Raw genomic sequence first — 18,481 nt, 5'->3', positions numbered from 1 at the left:
ATTTTGAACGTGTAGCTGTATGATAAATGAAATATAAATGACGTGGTAATGAGTGAGAGAATGTCTCTCATACACATGATGAGTGTTGAGAGACCACTCAAAGACCCTTTGTAAATATAGCTGTAACTGAAATGATTCAAACTGAATATGGAATTATACTTCTGTCAGCGTCAGAACATCTTAAAACTCTACAGACTGTACTCTGGTAGACTATTCTTGACAGCTGCTGGACTTACACGTTTTGATCGTGTTAAATTGTGCACTGTGTTCTACAATATACGTATACTTCATGAACGACGTTCTCTAGTTCTGTCTGAAGCTAAAGCACCTCTCAATTTTAGGAGGATGATAATGTTTATTTCATAAACTAATAAGATGTTCCTCCAGAGCAACCCAGAAAGGTGTTGTCAATAGCCACAAGTCTAGCAGGTCTCCAGACAGAAAGCATTCAGACAGCAGCAGGCTTCAAACATTATGCTTTTGTTCCTTACACATTCATAAATATCTACATCCAACATCAACAATGTTTTGCTAATAGCAGTAAGTGAATGATCACGACAGAAAGACAGTACTGTACTGGATTTAACCTTAAACCTTAAAATTAACATTTATTGGCTGATACCGATATGGACGATCATTTATCGTCCATCCCAATTGTGGATAGTAAGGTTCTGTATGTGCAGAGTAACCTCTCAGCTTTTTTAATTGGATGTTTCCAAACTCATGTCAGTTAACACATTTTTAAGGTTTAATCAGTGACTAATTCATATTATTTTAAGTCTGAATGTGATTGGTTGATTTAGAACTCTGCCACAATCCCCATTAAAAAAGGGTGTGCACACTTATGCACACTTTTTAGTTCCACTGTAAATCAGTAGGTACTGTCACAGTGTTTTGGACGCAGCACTCCTGGCCTTATTCAAATTTTATTCCCACATAATATCCTACTTTTTTTAGTATTGTGTGTATTCATATGCGTGTGTGTGTGTGTCTCCGTGTTTAAACATTCTTCTATATTACAGCATACAGTATGGGTGTAATTTAAGGTCATACTGGAATTTATTGCCACACTTCAATGGGAACATTAATTTGTTATATGAATCAATGTAACACACACGTGTTACTCTTATCTTACCTTGTAAACATAAAATTAAAATTCATGAGGTTACTGTTCACTCCGCGGAGATTCTTCCAGAGGCGAGTGCTATATTTTGATTAACCTACAGACGGCGCTGTTTTCAGGCACTCTCGATGCTTTGCATCTTCTCGAAGCAGTCAGGATAAAACACGCTTCATTTCCCCATCCTATGTACCTCGACTAGATGAGATATAAAGATCAAGATGTAACCAGCGCAATATGCCAAACTACAGATTTATAAAAACAATAAATATATTTTTTTTATCAAATTGTTTATTTTATTCATTTAAAAACAATTTCTCACCCAACACCAAAAAATGGCAATAAGTGTGCAATAGGTTCAGAAGGTTATTCACTTGACTCTTTTCGGTTCACAATCGTCTAAAAGATTCAGATCAGTAACTGCACACTGGGAATAGAATGAAATCGATTCGCGAATGGTTCTTTTGAATCGTTTAAATGAACCAATTCATTGCTCTGATTTTCCCGCCTCCGTGCGTAATATTTGCGTCATTACGTTTATCTCTCTTTCTGGACCTTCTCCACGTGTATCTGGTCGCACCTGCGGTCTGCTCTTATAAATGTATGACTTTTCATCGTCATAAGCGTTATTAATTTTTCTAAATATCCGAATACTTCACTGTTTAAACGTAAATATGGTTCAGATGACGTTTTGTGAAGTAGATGAAGATAATTGACAGGACGCTAACGTTAATTCCTGACGAGATTCGGCACATGTCAGTCGTGTTTCGTGCTAATAGCGTTAACTTACTGCTTTAACTAAATTCATATCATAACATCTGCAGAGAATCATCACCAGATGTTACTTTACCAACCGCTGAAACATTTGAATTGCGTTTATCGTGACTCGGTAAACTTAGACGACCGATTTGAGTTACATTTAACCTCTTAATGTAACAGAAACGGGATTGAATCCGTCTAATGTAGCTACTTTAAAGTGAATGGTTGCTAGTGTGTTTTAACGGTGTGGTGTCCGCTTTTTGGACCGTAGAGTAACGTTACCTAACTTTGTGCCTTCAGCTCATCTCTACTGAATCTGCCATGGAAGACTGGGAGGAAGATAAGGTAATATACTGAATCTCACTCAAAAGACTCGCTTTATTTAACTGCTTATTGAGTACAAATAAAGATATGTTTCATTTAACGTTTTCACAATCTTTGGGACTTTTCGTGAGACTGTAGTTTCTGTTGAAACCGTTGTCGCCATTACATGCATAGAATCTGCGGGAACGTTGTATACGTCATCATCGTTCTTCCGGGTCTTTCAGAGGGAGACTATATGGCCGCCATATTTTAGGGTTAATCCAAAAGTGCCCAAAACTTTACCTTTGAAAAGCCCTCTATATAATACTCTAGTACATAATAGAAGTATGTAATTTGGAACAAAGTGTGTACTCGTTAAGGGCTCATACATTGGGGCGTGGAGCAGAAATGTAGGCAAACTTCGCGTCACGCGGAGGAAGGTTGTTGCACACACACGCATTGCGATCGTTAATTAAACGGATGAAAAGCAACTCATGTTTCTTCGTTTTTTATGAAGTTAGTTGTGTCTTGAATTAAATGCACCATAATAGCTTAACAAATAGTTAACAAACTGTTAATTCAAATTAGTATTAGAGTAGTTTAATCTTAGTTCACCGTTGTGCAGTGTTTAGTGTCAGCTGTCACTCTTGTCATTGTCCTCTCGTTGGTTCCTTTTGGCAAAGATTGCGGATTCCATCCTTTTTGTTTAACATAATGGAAAATTCCTCACACAAGTTTTCATCGTCTAACAAGTCGTTTATGTTTACTAGTACCAAAATTCATACTACAAATCTACATTAGAAATGCTGTTTAGTATTGAGTTTTATTGCTGCTGCAGGTAAAGGTAGAGCATACGATATTTATATTAAAGCATGTATTTTTAAATAAATGTCCAACTATAATTGTATTACCTTCATTTGTTTATCCTTCCGCAGAGTCCTGTTGTATCCTGCAGCTCCACTTTTGGTAGGTTATTTCTCATTTTTTTCGAACTCTCACTAGGGATTTTACAATCTGATCTCAGGATGCGATTTATTCATGATTTATTTTTACAAAATGAGTTGAAGCAAATTAGAAATGAACAACTTCCCTTGCATTATTTCTTAAAAGCTTTGTTTTTTAATAATAAAATAGTTTTATTTCAAATAACAAAACTAAACTGCAATTTCAAAACAAGTGAATAATAGAAAGTCTCTTTAATATAAAAAATCTAGTACTGTCTGTGCTTTTCTTGGATTTATTTTGCATTTAAAGGTGCGATGAAGTGGTGTTGTTTATTGTTTTATACTGTTGTATGAGGTCTACTTATGATGTTCACATGGGTTTAATAAGTAATAGGCTATTTTCTACCCAGGTTTTGTTGCCAGCTCTGCAAACGCTCGGTTTTAATGTGCGTGCCTTATTGAAGTCACTTGGAAGTAAACGCCAACCGCTTTGATTGGATAGCAGTTTGCGTAGACGTAACGTTAGGTTGCACATTAGCACCATTCACAGTTTTCGCAGAATTTACTGACTTATTTCCTGAATGTGATGGCAAGGCTTTGTGTATAGTTTGTAAAGCCTATAGTTATATTGAGTTTAATAATATATGATCGTACCTGAACTGGACAAAAGATAAACAAACAAACAAGAGACTCCCGGTAATTTATGGATATCACACAGCACCTGATATAATACCAAAACATTTCAAAACAGCCTCCATTATTTGCAAACGGTGGATAAAACCTTGAAAAATGATATATGAGCCAACCAAATCACAGAGATGCCGATTCACATGGGCTTAAGATCACAGACAACCTCTGCAATTAATACAAATGACTAGAGGTCCCCCGGTAGTGCTAATCTCGTGTGAATAGTGCTCCGGGTTACATAAAGCGATCTCTAACAAAGCAATAGTGACGCATAGTACAAAAATGTTTTACTCACATAAGATTGCTGCACCATTCCTATCGGATCCAATTGAAGGCACAGCACTGCTTTTTTATTTTAAACTCTCCACAAATTCAGTGTCGATCTCTGCCTTGTTTCATTTCTCCGAGGATTCCTTCATGAACGAGCAAACGCTTCATGTTTTTCCCACATGAGCTGGAACATCTTTAAAAATAAACTAAGCACACATTCCTAATATTGGATTCTGAATGAAGGTTATACAGCGACTGTATTGTTCCACAACCAGGGATGACACAATATTTAGCTATCTTTAATGGCATGTTTGTTTATTGCTTGCTCGCTCTATCCGGTTCTGCGCCATTGCTTCTGTAATGCACCAACCAGTGGGCGGGGCTAGAGAAGTAGTTGCTGATATTTTTCTGTTGAGGTGATGTTCATCCTATAGATAGGTGCATTCCATAACCTGTCATTCGCTGGGCCTAGTGTCAATAACAGGTGTAATCTCAGTAACAAGGGCATTCCCTCTTCTATAACAAAAGATCAGGCTAAAATTGTGATTTTTAATTCATCACACCTATAAGAAATATCAGCATGTCCATGTTTAGCTTTGCAGTGAACATGGCGTCTCCTGCAGTTCAAAAAATGCATTGCGATTCAGTTCACACCTCAACTGATTTGAATCACACATTATAATCGATTTTCAACTGGCTCACGGTGAACATCCCTAGTCATCACTTACATTTACTTGTAAAGCTGAATTATTCCTGGAACCATTGATGGTGTTTGTTAACCATTTACATTTAGGCATTTGGCAGACACTTTTATCCAAAGCGACTTGACATTGCTTTATCCTATACATTTATACATAGGTATTTGCAATCCCCTGGGATCAAACCCACAACCTTGCATTGTTAACGCAATGCTCTTACCACTGAGCTACAGGAAAGGCTAACCAGTAGTCACGTCAAGAATTGCTAAAGTTCTCATGATTGAATGAACTCCTGCTGCATGCAGGGTAGAGAGCGAGATAGTAATGATAAGAGCTCAATGTTTTTATGTCGATAATTAAATCATTGTTTTATATCTTTGTCACAGGTCTGAACTCTAGTGGTGCAAGTGGAGGATTCAAGAGCTGCTTTTCAGGTTGACACCAGATTTGAGTCATGTTTAATATGATTTGGCATAATGAGATCTTCAATAGTGTTCAATACTACTGAAAATTGACACAACGTTTTTTTTGTCTGTAGAAAGTGCTGGACATCAAAATGGAAATGAAGGTTTGTTTCTCTTGTCTAATAATGTTGTTTATATGAGGGGTTAGGTGTCTTGATACATGCATTATTACTTGCTTTTGTAATTCATGCTCAGAATAAATTATCCTCATGGATTAAAAAGTGATGCAGACAGTAATCCGGCAGTAATGATTTGTTTGACTGATGCTGTCAATTAAAATTTCACTACACAACTGCATTTATCTACGTCAAGCTGAGGGTGCTCACACATCACTTTATAAAGATCAGGAAATGTGAAGCGTACAGGCAAACTCGTGAAATTCCTGTTTTGGTTATACATGGTAATCTTAATTTCACCCTTTACTAATTTCTGAAACTCAAACTAAATTAATCCACAATGATGTACATGGATTTAAAAACATTGTGTTAGTATTAACTCCAAATATGTAAAGCTAGCTGTACATTCAAATGCTTTATATAAAATCCACGGTTGTAATGCACACCTTCCAGCCAATCAGAATTTAGTTTTCAAACAGACGGCGGTATACTTTTGATGAATAATCAATGCAAGTTCATATCTAATGCTCAACAAATATAAAAAGTCCATTGCACATTGAGTCTTAAATTTCCGCAAATTAAAATATAACAATAACCTCATGTTGTGTAAATCACATTTAAACACCGCCTCCGATATTTTCGTCCCAAGTTTTTCGCATCTGTAGCAAGTATTTTGAAAAACATTGTAACAATTCTGAGAAACCTTACAAACGAGTGACAAATACCAAATAAACTCAATGTGTGTGTAACTTCTTGCGATGCTGTACAGATTGATTGGTTCATAACTTAAGAGTGTTATGAGTGACTCCACTGTACTGCTTTTGAATCCCTCTTGTGATACTTTGATGTCATACACCAATCTGTGCAATGCCACGTGAGTTTGAACATAACTGTGATTTCTACGGCAGTAAAAGTGAAAGCTGACATGTTAAAACCTGTCAGCTGTCTTTGTTGTAACAGTGTAAATGGAATGTATTTGTATGACGTAAAGAAGTTTTGTCTTAGTGTCTGTTAGGTCAGGTGTTTGTTATGGCTAATTCTGTTAAAATGAGTAATGATGGATTCAACGAAATGTAAAATCTTACATCACTAGCTTCTCTGTATGTTTGCAGATGAAGGCAGCTCATGGAGGAAGCCTGCTGCAGAGGGATTCAGAGGCAGAGGTGAGTCCATCTACTGCATACTCCATAACTACATCTAAACATGACCAGATAACAACCTGTCCAGAGCACAGCTCAAGATACATTCTCTGAAAACAAGCTGGTGTAACATTAATAATGACATCTTGTCACACACATTAGAAAGTTTTGCTGGAAAGTCTGAGACTTGTGTGGCATGTTTTTCAGGAGGAAGAGGAGGATCACGAGGCAGAGGAGGATTCAGAAATGCCTTCTCATCAGGTGTGGAGTTCTTCATCCTTTCCTCACACATGTTCTGTTCACTGTGATAAGTACTCAATGCTGAAGTGTATGTATATAATGACATTGGTGTAGAATGTGTGTGAGAGAAACACTGCATAGAGGTTCTCAGAACTGTCCTGGAGGACGCCTAGGACTGCAGATTCTCTCTCTTCTGACAGCACATCTTTCAGTCACTGCTAAGGAGTTAATAACTATATTAAGGGAAAAAACTAAAACTAAATGCTGAAAATTTGTTTAAACTCGTAGTGAAAACCTTTTTTTCAACAATGGTGTTGTTTGTCAAAAGGATAATATGCTTTGCGTTTCTTAAAGTGATGGCTCAAACAAAAATGAAAATTCTGTTGTCATTAACTCGCCCCCTTCTCATCAGCCGTTGTTTGTTTACCAACATTCACAAAATATCTTTTAAATTCTACGTGAGCTTCATACATGATGGAAATGACAAGAGGTGAGTAAATGATAACAGAATTTTCATTTTGGCTGAACTATCACTTGATTGTATTATTATCTTTTAGTAATTAACATTACACTAATTAAAAATGTATTTGCTGAAATAACAGAAGCAGTGGCATTACAGTGATGGTCAATGCTGTGATTTCCAGACATGCATTTATTAAACGTGTACCAAACAAGATTGGAGCCAATCAGCAGATCTGAAAGCAACTTTAATCATCTGCTAGCAAGATGCTAATTAGCAATGAAACTGCTGTCTATTGCTTGGTTACAATGTAGGACTGTTAAACTTCTGACACACAAGACCATTCTTGATCAGCTTTGAATTCAAACAATTTTGGGTCCTTCATATTTTCAGTATCTAATTTTAACATTTTCCCCAAGTATTGCATATCACACAGGGTTTCTCACCTGGCTCAGAAATGGTCTACGGTGGTTGCTGACAAACATACTCATTCAAAGTTAAAGTACCTTTATATTAAACTGACAGCCCAATACTGCCACTTATTCCAAAATAAATGCAATGCAACATTTTATTAGTCATTTGATTCAGTTGTCTTTTACTTTCGCAATCTCTTCCACATTAAAAATTGGCTGTTAAATGATCTGACATGTACATCTTTTGTCACTCGTGTTTTCCTTCTTTCTTGCCCTCTCTTTCAATGTTCTTCAGTGATTTCCCTTTGCCATACCTGATACTTGTTTTGATATATAATCATGTCAGTGTCGTAGCACGTTTACAAGTAAATTATTATTTTCCATCACCACATACAATTCTATTAGCAGCTATCTAACAACAACTTTGTTATGGTATCACTTCTTCTGCCAAAACTAAGCATAAGATTTAACCTAATCTAAACTGTAAACACTGTCTTACTTCTTTTAGCCATTCTTGCTAAATGGCCTAACAGGGCTCCAGACAAAAAAATCAATGGCTGCTATGGAGGAAAAACCCAGACACCAAATTCTTTTTTTAAGAGACACATAACATGACCATTCATTTTTTTAAATGATGTACTTTATCTTGTTGTGTTAAATGTGTGGTTTATTTCAGCTACATGTGCAGAATCCTATCAGATATGAATAATGTTTTTGAGCACAATTCACACCCAGCTGTAATTCAGTTTCAAATATTCTCCAAATGAATCATGTGAAATGTGGGTGGAGTGTCTGGTCAGAGACGGGCTTGTTCTACTTAATTTTGAGTTTGAATTGCAAGATTTACGTTAATGTCTTCTGTCTTTCAGAAGCTGAAGATGGCAATGGCAACAGTGATGGTAAACTCATAACTTTCAGATTAGTGGTGTAAATTATAATTCTTGCGTTTCCAAAGCACTTGACTGTATATGTGTTGCAGGTTATAAAGGAGGGGAGGGGCGAGGAAGACGAGGTCGTGGTGGTTTCCGTGACGGTTGGTTGACAGCATATTACAATCTAATAAGTATAGTAATGATTACAGTAAATTGTGTGGTCATATTTGAATGTTGACATGCATCACTGTATCATCAGGTAATGAAGGTGATTCTGACAGGAAGGGCTTCGGACGAGGAGGTGATGGATTATATGAGTGATATTAGGAATAGCTTTCAAAGTGAACCGTACAGGTGTCAAAAACTCTTTACCTTCTGCTGTGCAGGTTTTCGAGGCGGTGATGAAGAAAGGTTTTCCAAGGGTAAGTTACAATATTTACACAACTAGCATTTGATGTGGTTGTGTGTTTTTTGATTAACAACTCTTATTGATTTGCTGGATTAGTCTCCACAGCAGACAGAGAGGATAAAGAAAATCTCAATGAAAATGCCGGTATGTCTCATTCACCTGCAGTGTGTAGATATGATGTGTTGATAATAGTCTCGTGTCGAAATGATGTCTCATCCTGTTTCTCATTTGAAGGACCCAAGGTGGTTTATGTACCTCCACCACCACCGGAGGATGAGAACTCCATATTTTCCCAGTTTGCCACAGGCATTAACTTTAACAAGTATGATGATATATCTGTGGATGTGAGCGGCAGCAATCCTCCAAAAGCCATTCTGGTGAGTTGTTGGTCTTCCCTGTGTGTTAGGCGCATATGAAGAAGGCTTTCAGTTATTTAAGACCAGAGTCCTGCAGGAATCTAGCCTTGAAGAATTTGGTACAATAATCACATTAGGGTGATGTAATCAAGAATTTGAGATCCTGAAACTGTGACTTGTTTTAAGGTTTACAGCATTAGTAAATAGTGAACGTTGAAATGGCTTTTATTACTGTCATGTCTCTGTGCGATCCTAGCTCGCCTTGACATTGAGCTCAAACTATGTTTCTGTTATTTACCAGACTTTTGAGGAAGCAGGACTTTGTGAGTCACTGAACAAGAATGTTGCAAAGTCTGGATACGTCAAACCCACCCCTGTCCAGAAACACGGCATTGCCATTATATCTGCGGGAAGAGATCTGATGGCTTGTGCCCAGACGGGATCCGGAAAAACGGTTGAAACACAATCCTCAGCTCTATTCTGTCCTCCTTAGACACTTGTGCTCTGTCTGTTATTAATCCCTTTCTACGTGTAGCACATGGATGAGAACGGTCAACCTTCCATCAGTAATTGTGTGGTGTTGGGGTTGTTTGATGTTTGCATGTTTTGTTAATTGTGTGGTTTCTTCAGGCGGCTTTCCTGCTGCCCATCCTTCAGCAGCTCATGACAGACGGTGTGGCCGCCAGTAAATTCAGCGAGGTGCAGGAACCCGAGGCCATTATTGTGGCTCCTACCAGAGAGCTCATCAATCAGATCTATATGGAGGCCAGGAAGTTTGCATATGGGTACTCATCTTTGACTTCTGATAGTTGGTTACTTTAGATTTTCCATGAGTTTACAATCAATAGCTTTGTGGCTGTTATGTTGTCAAAAAGAAGTAAATGCTCGCTTAACAATCTTCAAATCTGTTAAATAAGTGCACACGGTGGACTTGTTTTCGGCCTCATTCATGACTGTTAGACTTGAATGTCTTGCAGGACTTGTGTGCGTCCTGTGGTGGTCTACGGTGGGATAAACACTGGATACACTATTCGGGAGGTGTTGAAGGGTTGCAACGTTTTATGTGGAACTCCCGGAAGATTGCTTGACATTATTGGTCGTGGAAAGGTAATTCACCTACTGAAGTGTAACAAATATTTTCAGAAGACAATTTGTCCTGTTCTGAACTTTCCTGTGACAAGGGATGTAACGATTCACCGTGAGCCTGTTGGGAATCAATTACATTATGTGATGATTGTCTGTTGAGATGTTAAAAGAATGGCAGGTGCTGTTTTTCTGCAAACTTAGTAAATGTGGTTTTGCTGATTTTTCTTAAAGTAAAAGTTAGGAAAAGCACATACAAGGTCTTAGTTTGTTCATATTAAAGAGACTTTTGTATTCATTTTTTTATTTGTTTTAAAACTGCAAAATAGTTTTGTTATTTGACATAAAATATTAATTTGTCTACAAAGAATTGTGCAGACTTGGAGAATATTTTGCTTCATTGACTGCCTGTGTGTTTATTTTTGTGTGTATTACATGCAGACAGATATGATGAACCAATTTACCTTAATTTTCTCTTTGATGTTGCCATGACTTGATGTCAGCATCTAATAGTTTTTTATCATACAGGTCGGCTTAAGTAAGGTCCGGTATCTGGTTCTGGATGAAGCAGACAGAATGCTGGACATGGGCTTTGAGCCAGACATGCGCAAGTTGGTGGGATCTCCAGGAATGCCTTCAAAAGAAGATCGGCAAACCCTCATGTTCAGCGCGACTTTCCCTGAAGATATTCAAAGGTCACTTACACAAATAGATCACCTTAATCACACTCATTTCAGACCTGTATGATTTCAATAGAATGTTCACATTGCTCTCAGAAAGATCAGAAGAGTCACGCGTCGTGTGAGATCATATGAGAGCTTTGTGTGAGGAACAGACACATTTATATCAACATTCAAACATATTATTCTCTCAAGAACTTCTGCTAACAGCTTCATAAAATCCCACATGAATAATTCAATCGTAAAGATATTGGTTGATGTTGTGTTCGACCAGCATTGTTACTCTTCTCCTTCATACAGAGAGGAAACATTTGCCACCTAACTTATTTATGGAAATTGTTTGCATTTGAAAAGAAATATCCAAAAAGAAACACAAACAAACTTATTCAAAATAAATGTGTGAAACTTGAAGAAATAAAGATCTGAGACTTACATTAAATTTCAAATTCTTAAAGTGCCATAAAACTCGAAGCTGAGATGGTCAACTGACAGGGGTTTAGTGCCGACCACTTGTAACCACTGTAACTGATTTTAAGCGGATGCGTCGTGACCTCCAGATGTGACTGTTCATGGAGAAATTATTTTCCATGTTAAGCAAAATTCTGTGATAAACATGAAATCATTGTGTTCAAACGCCTAAAGGTACATATTGGGATGATTAAATGGAGTTCTTTGACTTGTCCACTGAATACAGTTTGTAAAACATTCTCTGACATTTCTTGTCCTTGATGTTTGTTTGTGTGATGCGATAGGCTGGCAGCAGAGTTTTTGAAGGTGGACTACATGTTTCTTGCGGTTGGTGTGGTGGGTGGAGCCTGCAGTGATGTGGAGCAGAGCATCATTCAGGTGACTCAGTTCTCCAAGAGAGAACAGCTGCTGGACCTCCTCAGAACCACAGGTGTGTTTTTACAACATGATGACACTTGAAGAGACACTTGAGTATCTCCTGCACTGCTTATAGAATGATCAACTTGAGGCAGTTCTGTTTTTACACTTTGAAAAGCAGAAAGAAGCAAGTATGCTGTATATATTTGAGGTTTATCAACCCTACAGTTTATGCAGAACCGTTAACATGAAACACAATGACAAGAGTAAATTATCTGTGCACAGTTACACAAGTAACTCAAGAAACGCCATCTTATTACACTCCGCTTGATCCGACTGATGTGTCCTGTTTAGTGAGTCAAGATGACTAGATGTGATCTTATGCTTTTGTTATATTTGGTTCATCTGGGATGTGTTTTACAGAGATCCTCTTTTAATACAAGACTGTGTCAATACGTTTGCATTTACAGGCAAAGATCGCACAATGGTCTTTGTTGAAACCAAAAGAAGTGCTGATTTCATAGCAACCTTTCTTTGTCAAGAGAATGTGGCTACGACAAGCATCCACGGGTAACGTCTTTATTCTGATTCTGATTTGTAAGCTCTGAACCCCACATTATAGACACAAATAACAAGTGCACCCTTTTTTTCTGAATAGCGACCGTGAACAGCGAGAACGTGAGAAAGCTCTCCTTGATTTCCGCACGGGCCAATGTCCTGTGCTCGTGGCCACATCCGTCGCCGCCAGAGGACTGGACATCGAACACGTCCAGCATGTGGTGAACTTTGATTTGCCCAGCAGCATCGACGAATATGTGCATCGCATTGGTAGAACCGGGCGCTGTGGAAACCTCGGACGAGCCGTGTCCTTCTTTGACCCAGAGCCCGACACTCCACTGGCTCGCTCTCTAGTCAAAGTCCTCTCAGGGGTTTGTACTTTCCTGTTTCATTTATCAGGACACAAAGTGATGATAGTGAAGGGATCTTTAGCTGAGACTGTCAGTAACTGAACTTGTAGGGCTGCAAATTAAACGTGTGAAGCATTTTTTGCCCTAACACCCTTTTTCCTTTAGACCATCTGTGTCAGCTTCTGATAAACAAGTTTCATCTTTACTGTCAGGCTCAGCAGGAGGTTCCCAAATGGCTGGAGGAGATAGCATTCAGTGCTCATGGAACAACAGGTTTTAACCCGCGTGGAAAAGTGTTTGCATCCACAGACTCACGCAAGGTACGCCACATTGATTCCATATGTGTCTAGTTAATGATCTCTTTGAAACGTCCTGTTTATGTTCCACTTCCAAATATGCTTGTGATCAATCCACTGCTATTATCATTACTGTTAATGGCAAGTCATTTCTCAAACACACTTTTGTTTTTGAAAGAGCGGCTTCGTAGGGTCTAGTATGCATCACTGCATCACGTTTGAATCCAGAGAAATGAGTCATTTTAACCCGCGTAGAGCCCTGAAACTACACCTTTTCATTTTATGTCCTCTAGCAGTGAAAGAAAAACATTGACATCTACATTGTTTCAAAAGTCCTGGCTAAAAGTACAAATTATATACCGAATGTACCTTCACTTTTCATGTTTTCTCTTTTGCTTTGGTAAAATGTGCTTATGCAGGACTTTTCCACACATTGCTTTGTTTTCTCCACCTAAACTCACTGGGTAGAATAAATGTTTGTTATGGATGTTATAAAAAAATACATTCTGATTAATTGCAGGTGGATGATATCATATACAATATTAACAAAATTTCTCAAAAAACACAAATATGTTTTAAATGCATTTTTAATCGGGCGCTAATTTGCAGTAATTTAAAAGAAATGCGCGTGTGGTGGCGGTAGAGGACGGTCTATTTCTTAAAGCAGAAATGGAGGCAAAACAGATCCGAGAGAAATTTAAAAAGGGAGAATTAAAAACAAAACGAAAGGTAGGAAAGAAAAGTTCCGTGTGGGATTGTTTTAGCAAAGTGGGATGAATCAAGTGCTGAGTATCTAATATGCAACGACTGTGAGGCATTGTATGTAAATACTAATACTAATTCACTATTAATTATTAGTAGAGTTGATTGGTTGCAGCTCCAGTCTTGTGCATTCACTTGTTTGTTTGAATGACTCATTTGCTTCCTGTGTCTTATCATCTTTTTCATAGGGTGGCTCCTTCAAGACGGATCGGCAAGAAAGTTCTGGTCCGAGCCCAGCCGCTGCTGCCCCTGAAGATGACGATGAATGGGAATAATTACTCATCCACCCGTTTATTCTGTTATTTCTTTTAAAGTTTTCATCCTCTTGTTTGTGAGTTTCTTCACGGCTTCAGAAGGTTTGTTAAAGAGTCGCATGCTAAAGACTAGGTTTGAGCTGAAGGACAGAGAATCAAGACAAAATACCATTTAGCTGTTTGATTTGATGTAATGATCTTGTTTTTGTCACTTGTTTGGATTTGAGCACAGCTGGATATGTGGGTTTGTTGTGTGTAAAGACAACACATTTGTGTTTCAGCACTTTGCTAAGTGTATTGAGTTTTGAAAGCCTTCACCAGAATGTCCTTTCTACTGTTGTACGTGAATCCGTTCTGTTAAATCTGACAGTTTCCAGGTTTTTTTTTTCAAACCTATGTCTCAAGGTATACAGGTAAATAAACTTGTTTTACTCGTGTGCCTTGGTAAATAAATTGGTTATTTACCAGACTTGAGTTTCTATTTTGTGTTGTTAAAATGCAAGGTAACATGACGTCTCTGCGGTGAACACTGATGGAGTTGTGTTGCTTTAATATGAATCAGTCAATAAGTGTGAATGATTGTGTTGATGACGAAGATCACAGCAGTTTTTTGGGGTTACTGTCACTTAAATAAATCGATCTATGAACATACATTTGACTCTACTTTCACTTAGGTAATAACTGGCTGATTATGTACACTTTGTGTGTTTCTGATATAACATTGTGTGTATGACGAACAGATATGAAGTGAAATCAAAGCAATTTTATGGCATCTAGGAATGTTTTCAGGGTTTGTATGGGTGCAGGAAACCCATAAAAACGATTGATTTCTGTTATGGTTTTTTTAATATGCTTGAAATTAATGTTTATAGCAATAGTTCACTAGTGGATAAAAAAGGAAGGAAAGACTTCATTGCTTTGCCTTTCGGATAATAAACACCCAGCTCGAACCTCCCTTGCTGCTTTGATTGTGCGTGAGGGGCGAGTACAGATGGGACAGGCGACGTGGTTAAGATGAGGACCACATTCTTGTTTCACCTCCTTTGAAGTTTCTGAAAAACAACCTCTTCTCCATGGGCCAGTCGACACATTCCAGCCACATAAAAGGAACACTGTGGGTAATAGTCACCAAGCTTTTAAGGCTGGATACACTACAAGACTTTTGCTCAGATTTTGTCTGGACTTGTTGCAGAAAGTCTGTGCCAGTCTGCAGATGTGATCAGTTAGTGTGTTTCTATCAGAAGACTTCAAAACGTCAAGTATTTGATGTTTAGTTTAAAAAAAATATTGTAGAGCAGGGGTCTTCAACGTTTTTCGGGAGAAGGACCCCTTAGATGCATGGATCAGGGACCCCTTGAAGCCTTAATAAAAACTAAGGTTCAAATAAATGTTAAATTGTCCTTCTCACAGTAAAAGGAAAATGTGTGATGCTGCAAATCCCTTAAAATAATCAAGCAATCTATATAAAAACAAATAATACATAGAAAGGTATTTAGCGTATGTGAAACAATAACATAATAGTGCTAATGTAATGTCAACATAATATTGCTGTGACAATAGGGGATGTTACTATTTAAATAGCTTCGTTTACACATTTAGTATAAGGGCATGGGCGTAAATCCCGGGGGGGACGGAGGGGACATGTCCCCCTCTATCCGAGGGTTGTCCCCCCCTCGATCAATTAAATTCGCTATTGTCATAAATTTATTTTAATCTAATCTAATTGTGTAATTAGTAGAAAATACAAAAGCAAAAATGCGTTTTAAATTTAGAAACTGTTGAGTTCCCCCTCCTCTGCCTCTCACAATGGTTTGGCCCAATGCCTGCTCTCCACGTTCATCTCACCTGCGCATTGGGCGCACACATTCAGTCAGGTATGCGGCTCAGTTCATCAGTGGTTGTTGAACTCCAGTAAGAAGGCTATTTTATTCACTTTAAATGAAGTGATTCTCTATAATGTAGTTGATGCTGATTCATTGATAAATTAGTTGTTTAAAAAATGCTGATTACCGATGTACTTTTTCATGAATCTGTTATGTTAGCGATTAAAACGTTACTAATCTAGTTAACGTTAGCTTGTTACATAGGACTTCACACACTGCAACTAACACGCCGAAGCCGTTTCTCATTCATTATTATATTTTAAGGGACCTGTCATGATGTGAACATTAACCGCAACACTTAGCCACCGATCCTGCCACTCAGGTCCCGTGTCAAACACAGCCACGAACATACAGGTGCTGTGCCGAAATCTGTGACTAGAGAGCGCTGTTTCGTAATTATTCACGCGAGAACGTGCCTGGCGCACGTCATCGCGAGCGCGGAAGGGGAGTTTCTTAACTATGGACACGACCACCCACTCCACGATGACGTCATGTTGCCTCGATATCTTGTGTGTGTGTGTGTAGCTTATGCGTGAAGCAGACTTCTGAGGAACAGAAGCGCCGACTGAATACTGCACAACATGCTCTTTCATTTAAAAGACAAGACCCGATTACATTCTCTATTATCATGACGATTGTTGTTTTGTTTTAAAAATTCTTTACGTTTTTTCCTCTGGCTATTTCTGTCTAAGGTTACATATTTTACAAAGAGAATAACACGTTTTTAAAAACTTTTGATGACGTTGTAAATTCACTCTGGTGTTGTCTGATCTCATCTATTTTATATCTTTAAAATCATTAATTAATTAAAACCAATTGTTCCTTCTCACATATAGTGATTTACTTCAACTGGATAACCCCCCAAAATATTGTTTACTATAAGAATCTTGATATTCTATAAATATTTATTAATTTTATCTTTTTTTTAATTAAGTGTTTTATTTACACCAAAAAATAAGAACAAGGCAAGGGTTAAATATCATCATATTCTGAAGTGCAGCATGACAACATGTACAGAAAAACTGCACAACCTCCTAAAGAAGACAACAAAAAGCAGCAAACAGCAAATATTGAAATAAAAATGATAAATGGGAGGGGTAAAGGTTACAAGTTACAGTAAGTGCATGCTGGGCAATGGAAGTCCTCCTCATTCCCAACACATTCCTGATGGAACCACCTGCAGCAATGTTCGCATTGTATCTGGTAAAAGGAGAAAATAAAGGGACAGTTTATCCAAAAGTTTTAATTCTGTCATCATTTACTCACAACCTGTATAAATGTACACAAAAATATAGTTTGGAAGACAGTTAGGAATTATCAGTTCTGGGACATCATTGACTACTATAGTAGGAAACATTAAAACATAAGTCATCAGAACAAAGAAATTTATGCAGATTTTGAACAACTTGAGGGTAAGTAAATAAGTAAAAAAATATATTTTGGGGTGAAAACGGCTCCTTTAAAGATTTTTTGCATCAGTAGTGATGCTCTAGAATAGAAATTCTTTGTAAACAATTTGTCTAACAAAGAAAAGAGCTAAAACTTAATGAAGTATGCAATCTTACCCAGTTGATGGTGGAGTCATGCTTATTCGTCTTACTCTTACTTTTCGGCTTTGTCCCATCTTGCAAGCCGCAGTAGAGACACATTTCTGACAGATCATCTAGAAAAAAACACAGCTTTAGAAGTCCATATGATGATAATATTTTTTTAACATTTTTTTTTTACACAAAAATATATAACATGCATATTTCAGATACGCAGTTTTTTTCATATATTATTTATAAAAACAGTTTAATCGAACACTCAAGCTACAAATATGTTAAATATTTAAAAAGCGACGTGGAATGCAATACTGTTACCTAAAACCATTATTTATAATAAGTGAGGGAAAGTGGAATATTCAAGTGTGTCAATTTTATTATGAATTAAAAAAATCTGTAGTCAACCAAAGAATAAAACCTGTCTCTTCAAGAACTGTGCGTGCTATCTCCTTCCTGTACTCATCTAGGTCTTCTTTACTTGAAGGGAATTCAATTTGGTCAGCAGTCTCATTACAGAGAACCTTTTCAGCAAACTGAATAAAAAATATAAACATGTTAATTTAAGCACACACAAAAGCACATTAAAATGTAACTGTCTGTTTATCTATAAATCTTTATGTATTTCTGTCTGTCTGTGTGTGTCCCCTCGTTCATATATATAGTTCTATCTATATTTAATATAACTCATACCTTCAGAGAAAATACTCCACATGATACAGAATCTTTTTGCACAGGGTGAGGAAGCGTTTCACAGGTCCATTTTCCCACTGCACAACCTCTGCCCTTCATGAATGTCCTAATGAAAAAATCATAAAGTACATATTCCAATTTTTTTTAATCAATTTGACTCTATATGAAATTGGCCCACAGCAAAGATTATTTTTATTTTTAAGTTTACATAAAACATATGTCTCCAAAATAAATGTATTGTACACTGTACTTTTTTTCTGGGTACTACAGTACTGATTATTCCCATTAAATTTTACCTACTGTAAG

At 37.4% G+C, this 18,481-nt stretch overlaps 1 protein-coding gene across 2 annotated transcripts; it reads left to right on the top strand.

Moving 5' to 3' along the window:
- The first annotated feature begins 1,642 nt into the window (after positions 1-1,642).
- ddx4 (DEAD (Asp-Glu-Ala-Asp) box polypeptide 4) lies at positions 1,643-14,527 on the top strand. Of its 2 annotated transcripts, none has more exons than XM_056736417.1 (22): positions 1,643-1,721; positions 2,180-2,224; positions 3,118-3,148; positions 5,168-5,215; positions 5,320-5,349; positions 6,474-6,524; positions 6,708-6,761; positions 8,483-8,512; positions 8,593-8,646; positions 8,745-8,786; positions 8,872-8,907; positions 8,991-9,038; positions 9,129-9,271; positions 9,552-9,704; positions 9,881-10,035; positions 10,228-10,357; positions 10,862-11,028; positions 11,766-11,911; positions 12,309-12,408; positions 12,497-12,767; positions 12,959-13,066; positions 13,993-14,527. In XM_056736417.1, exons 2-22 carry the CDS (start codon positions 2,201-2,203, stop codon positions 14,077-14,079), a joined length of 1,908 nt encoding a protein of 635 aa, XP_056592395.1. In that variant the 5' UTR covers positions 1,643-1,721; positions 2,180-2,200; the 3' UTR covers positions 14,080-14,527. The 2 variants fall into 2 exon arrangements, with proteins under 2 accessions (XP_056592395.1, XP_056592396.1); XM_056736418.1 differs by lacking the exon at positions 1,643-1,721 and adding an exon at positions 1,754-2,096.
- Positions 14,528-18,481: the final 3,954 nt, after the last annotated feature.

Source organism: Triplophysa dalaica, chromosome 22, assembly GCF_015846415.1.
Source record: "Triplophysa dalaica isolate WHDGS20190420 chromosome 22, ASM1584641v1, whole genome shotgun sequence".
NCBI classification, from domain to species: Eukaryota; Metazoa; Chordata; class Actinopteri; order Cypriniformes; family Nemacheilidae; genus Triplophysa; species Triplophysa dalaica.
Note: the sequence above shows the minus strand (reverse complement) of the source record. Positions and strands in the feature narration are given on the sequence as shown.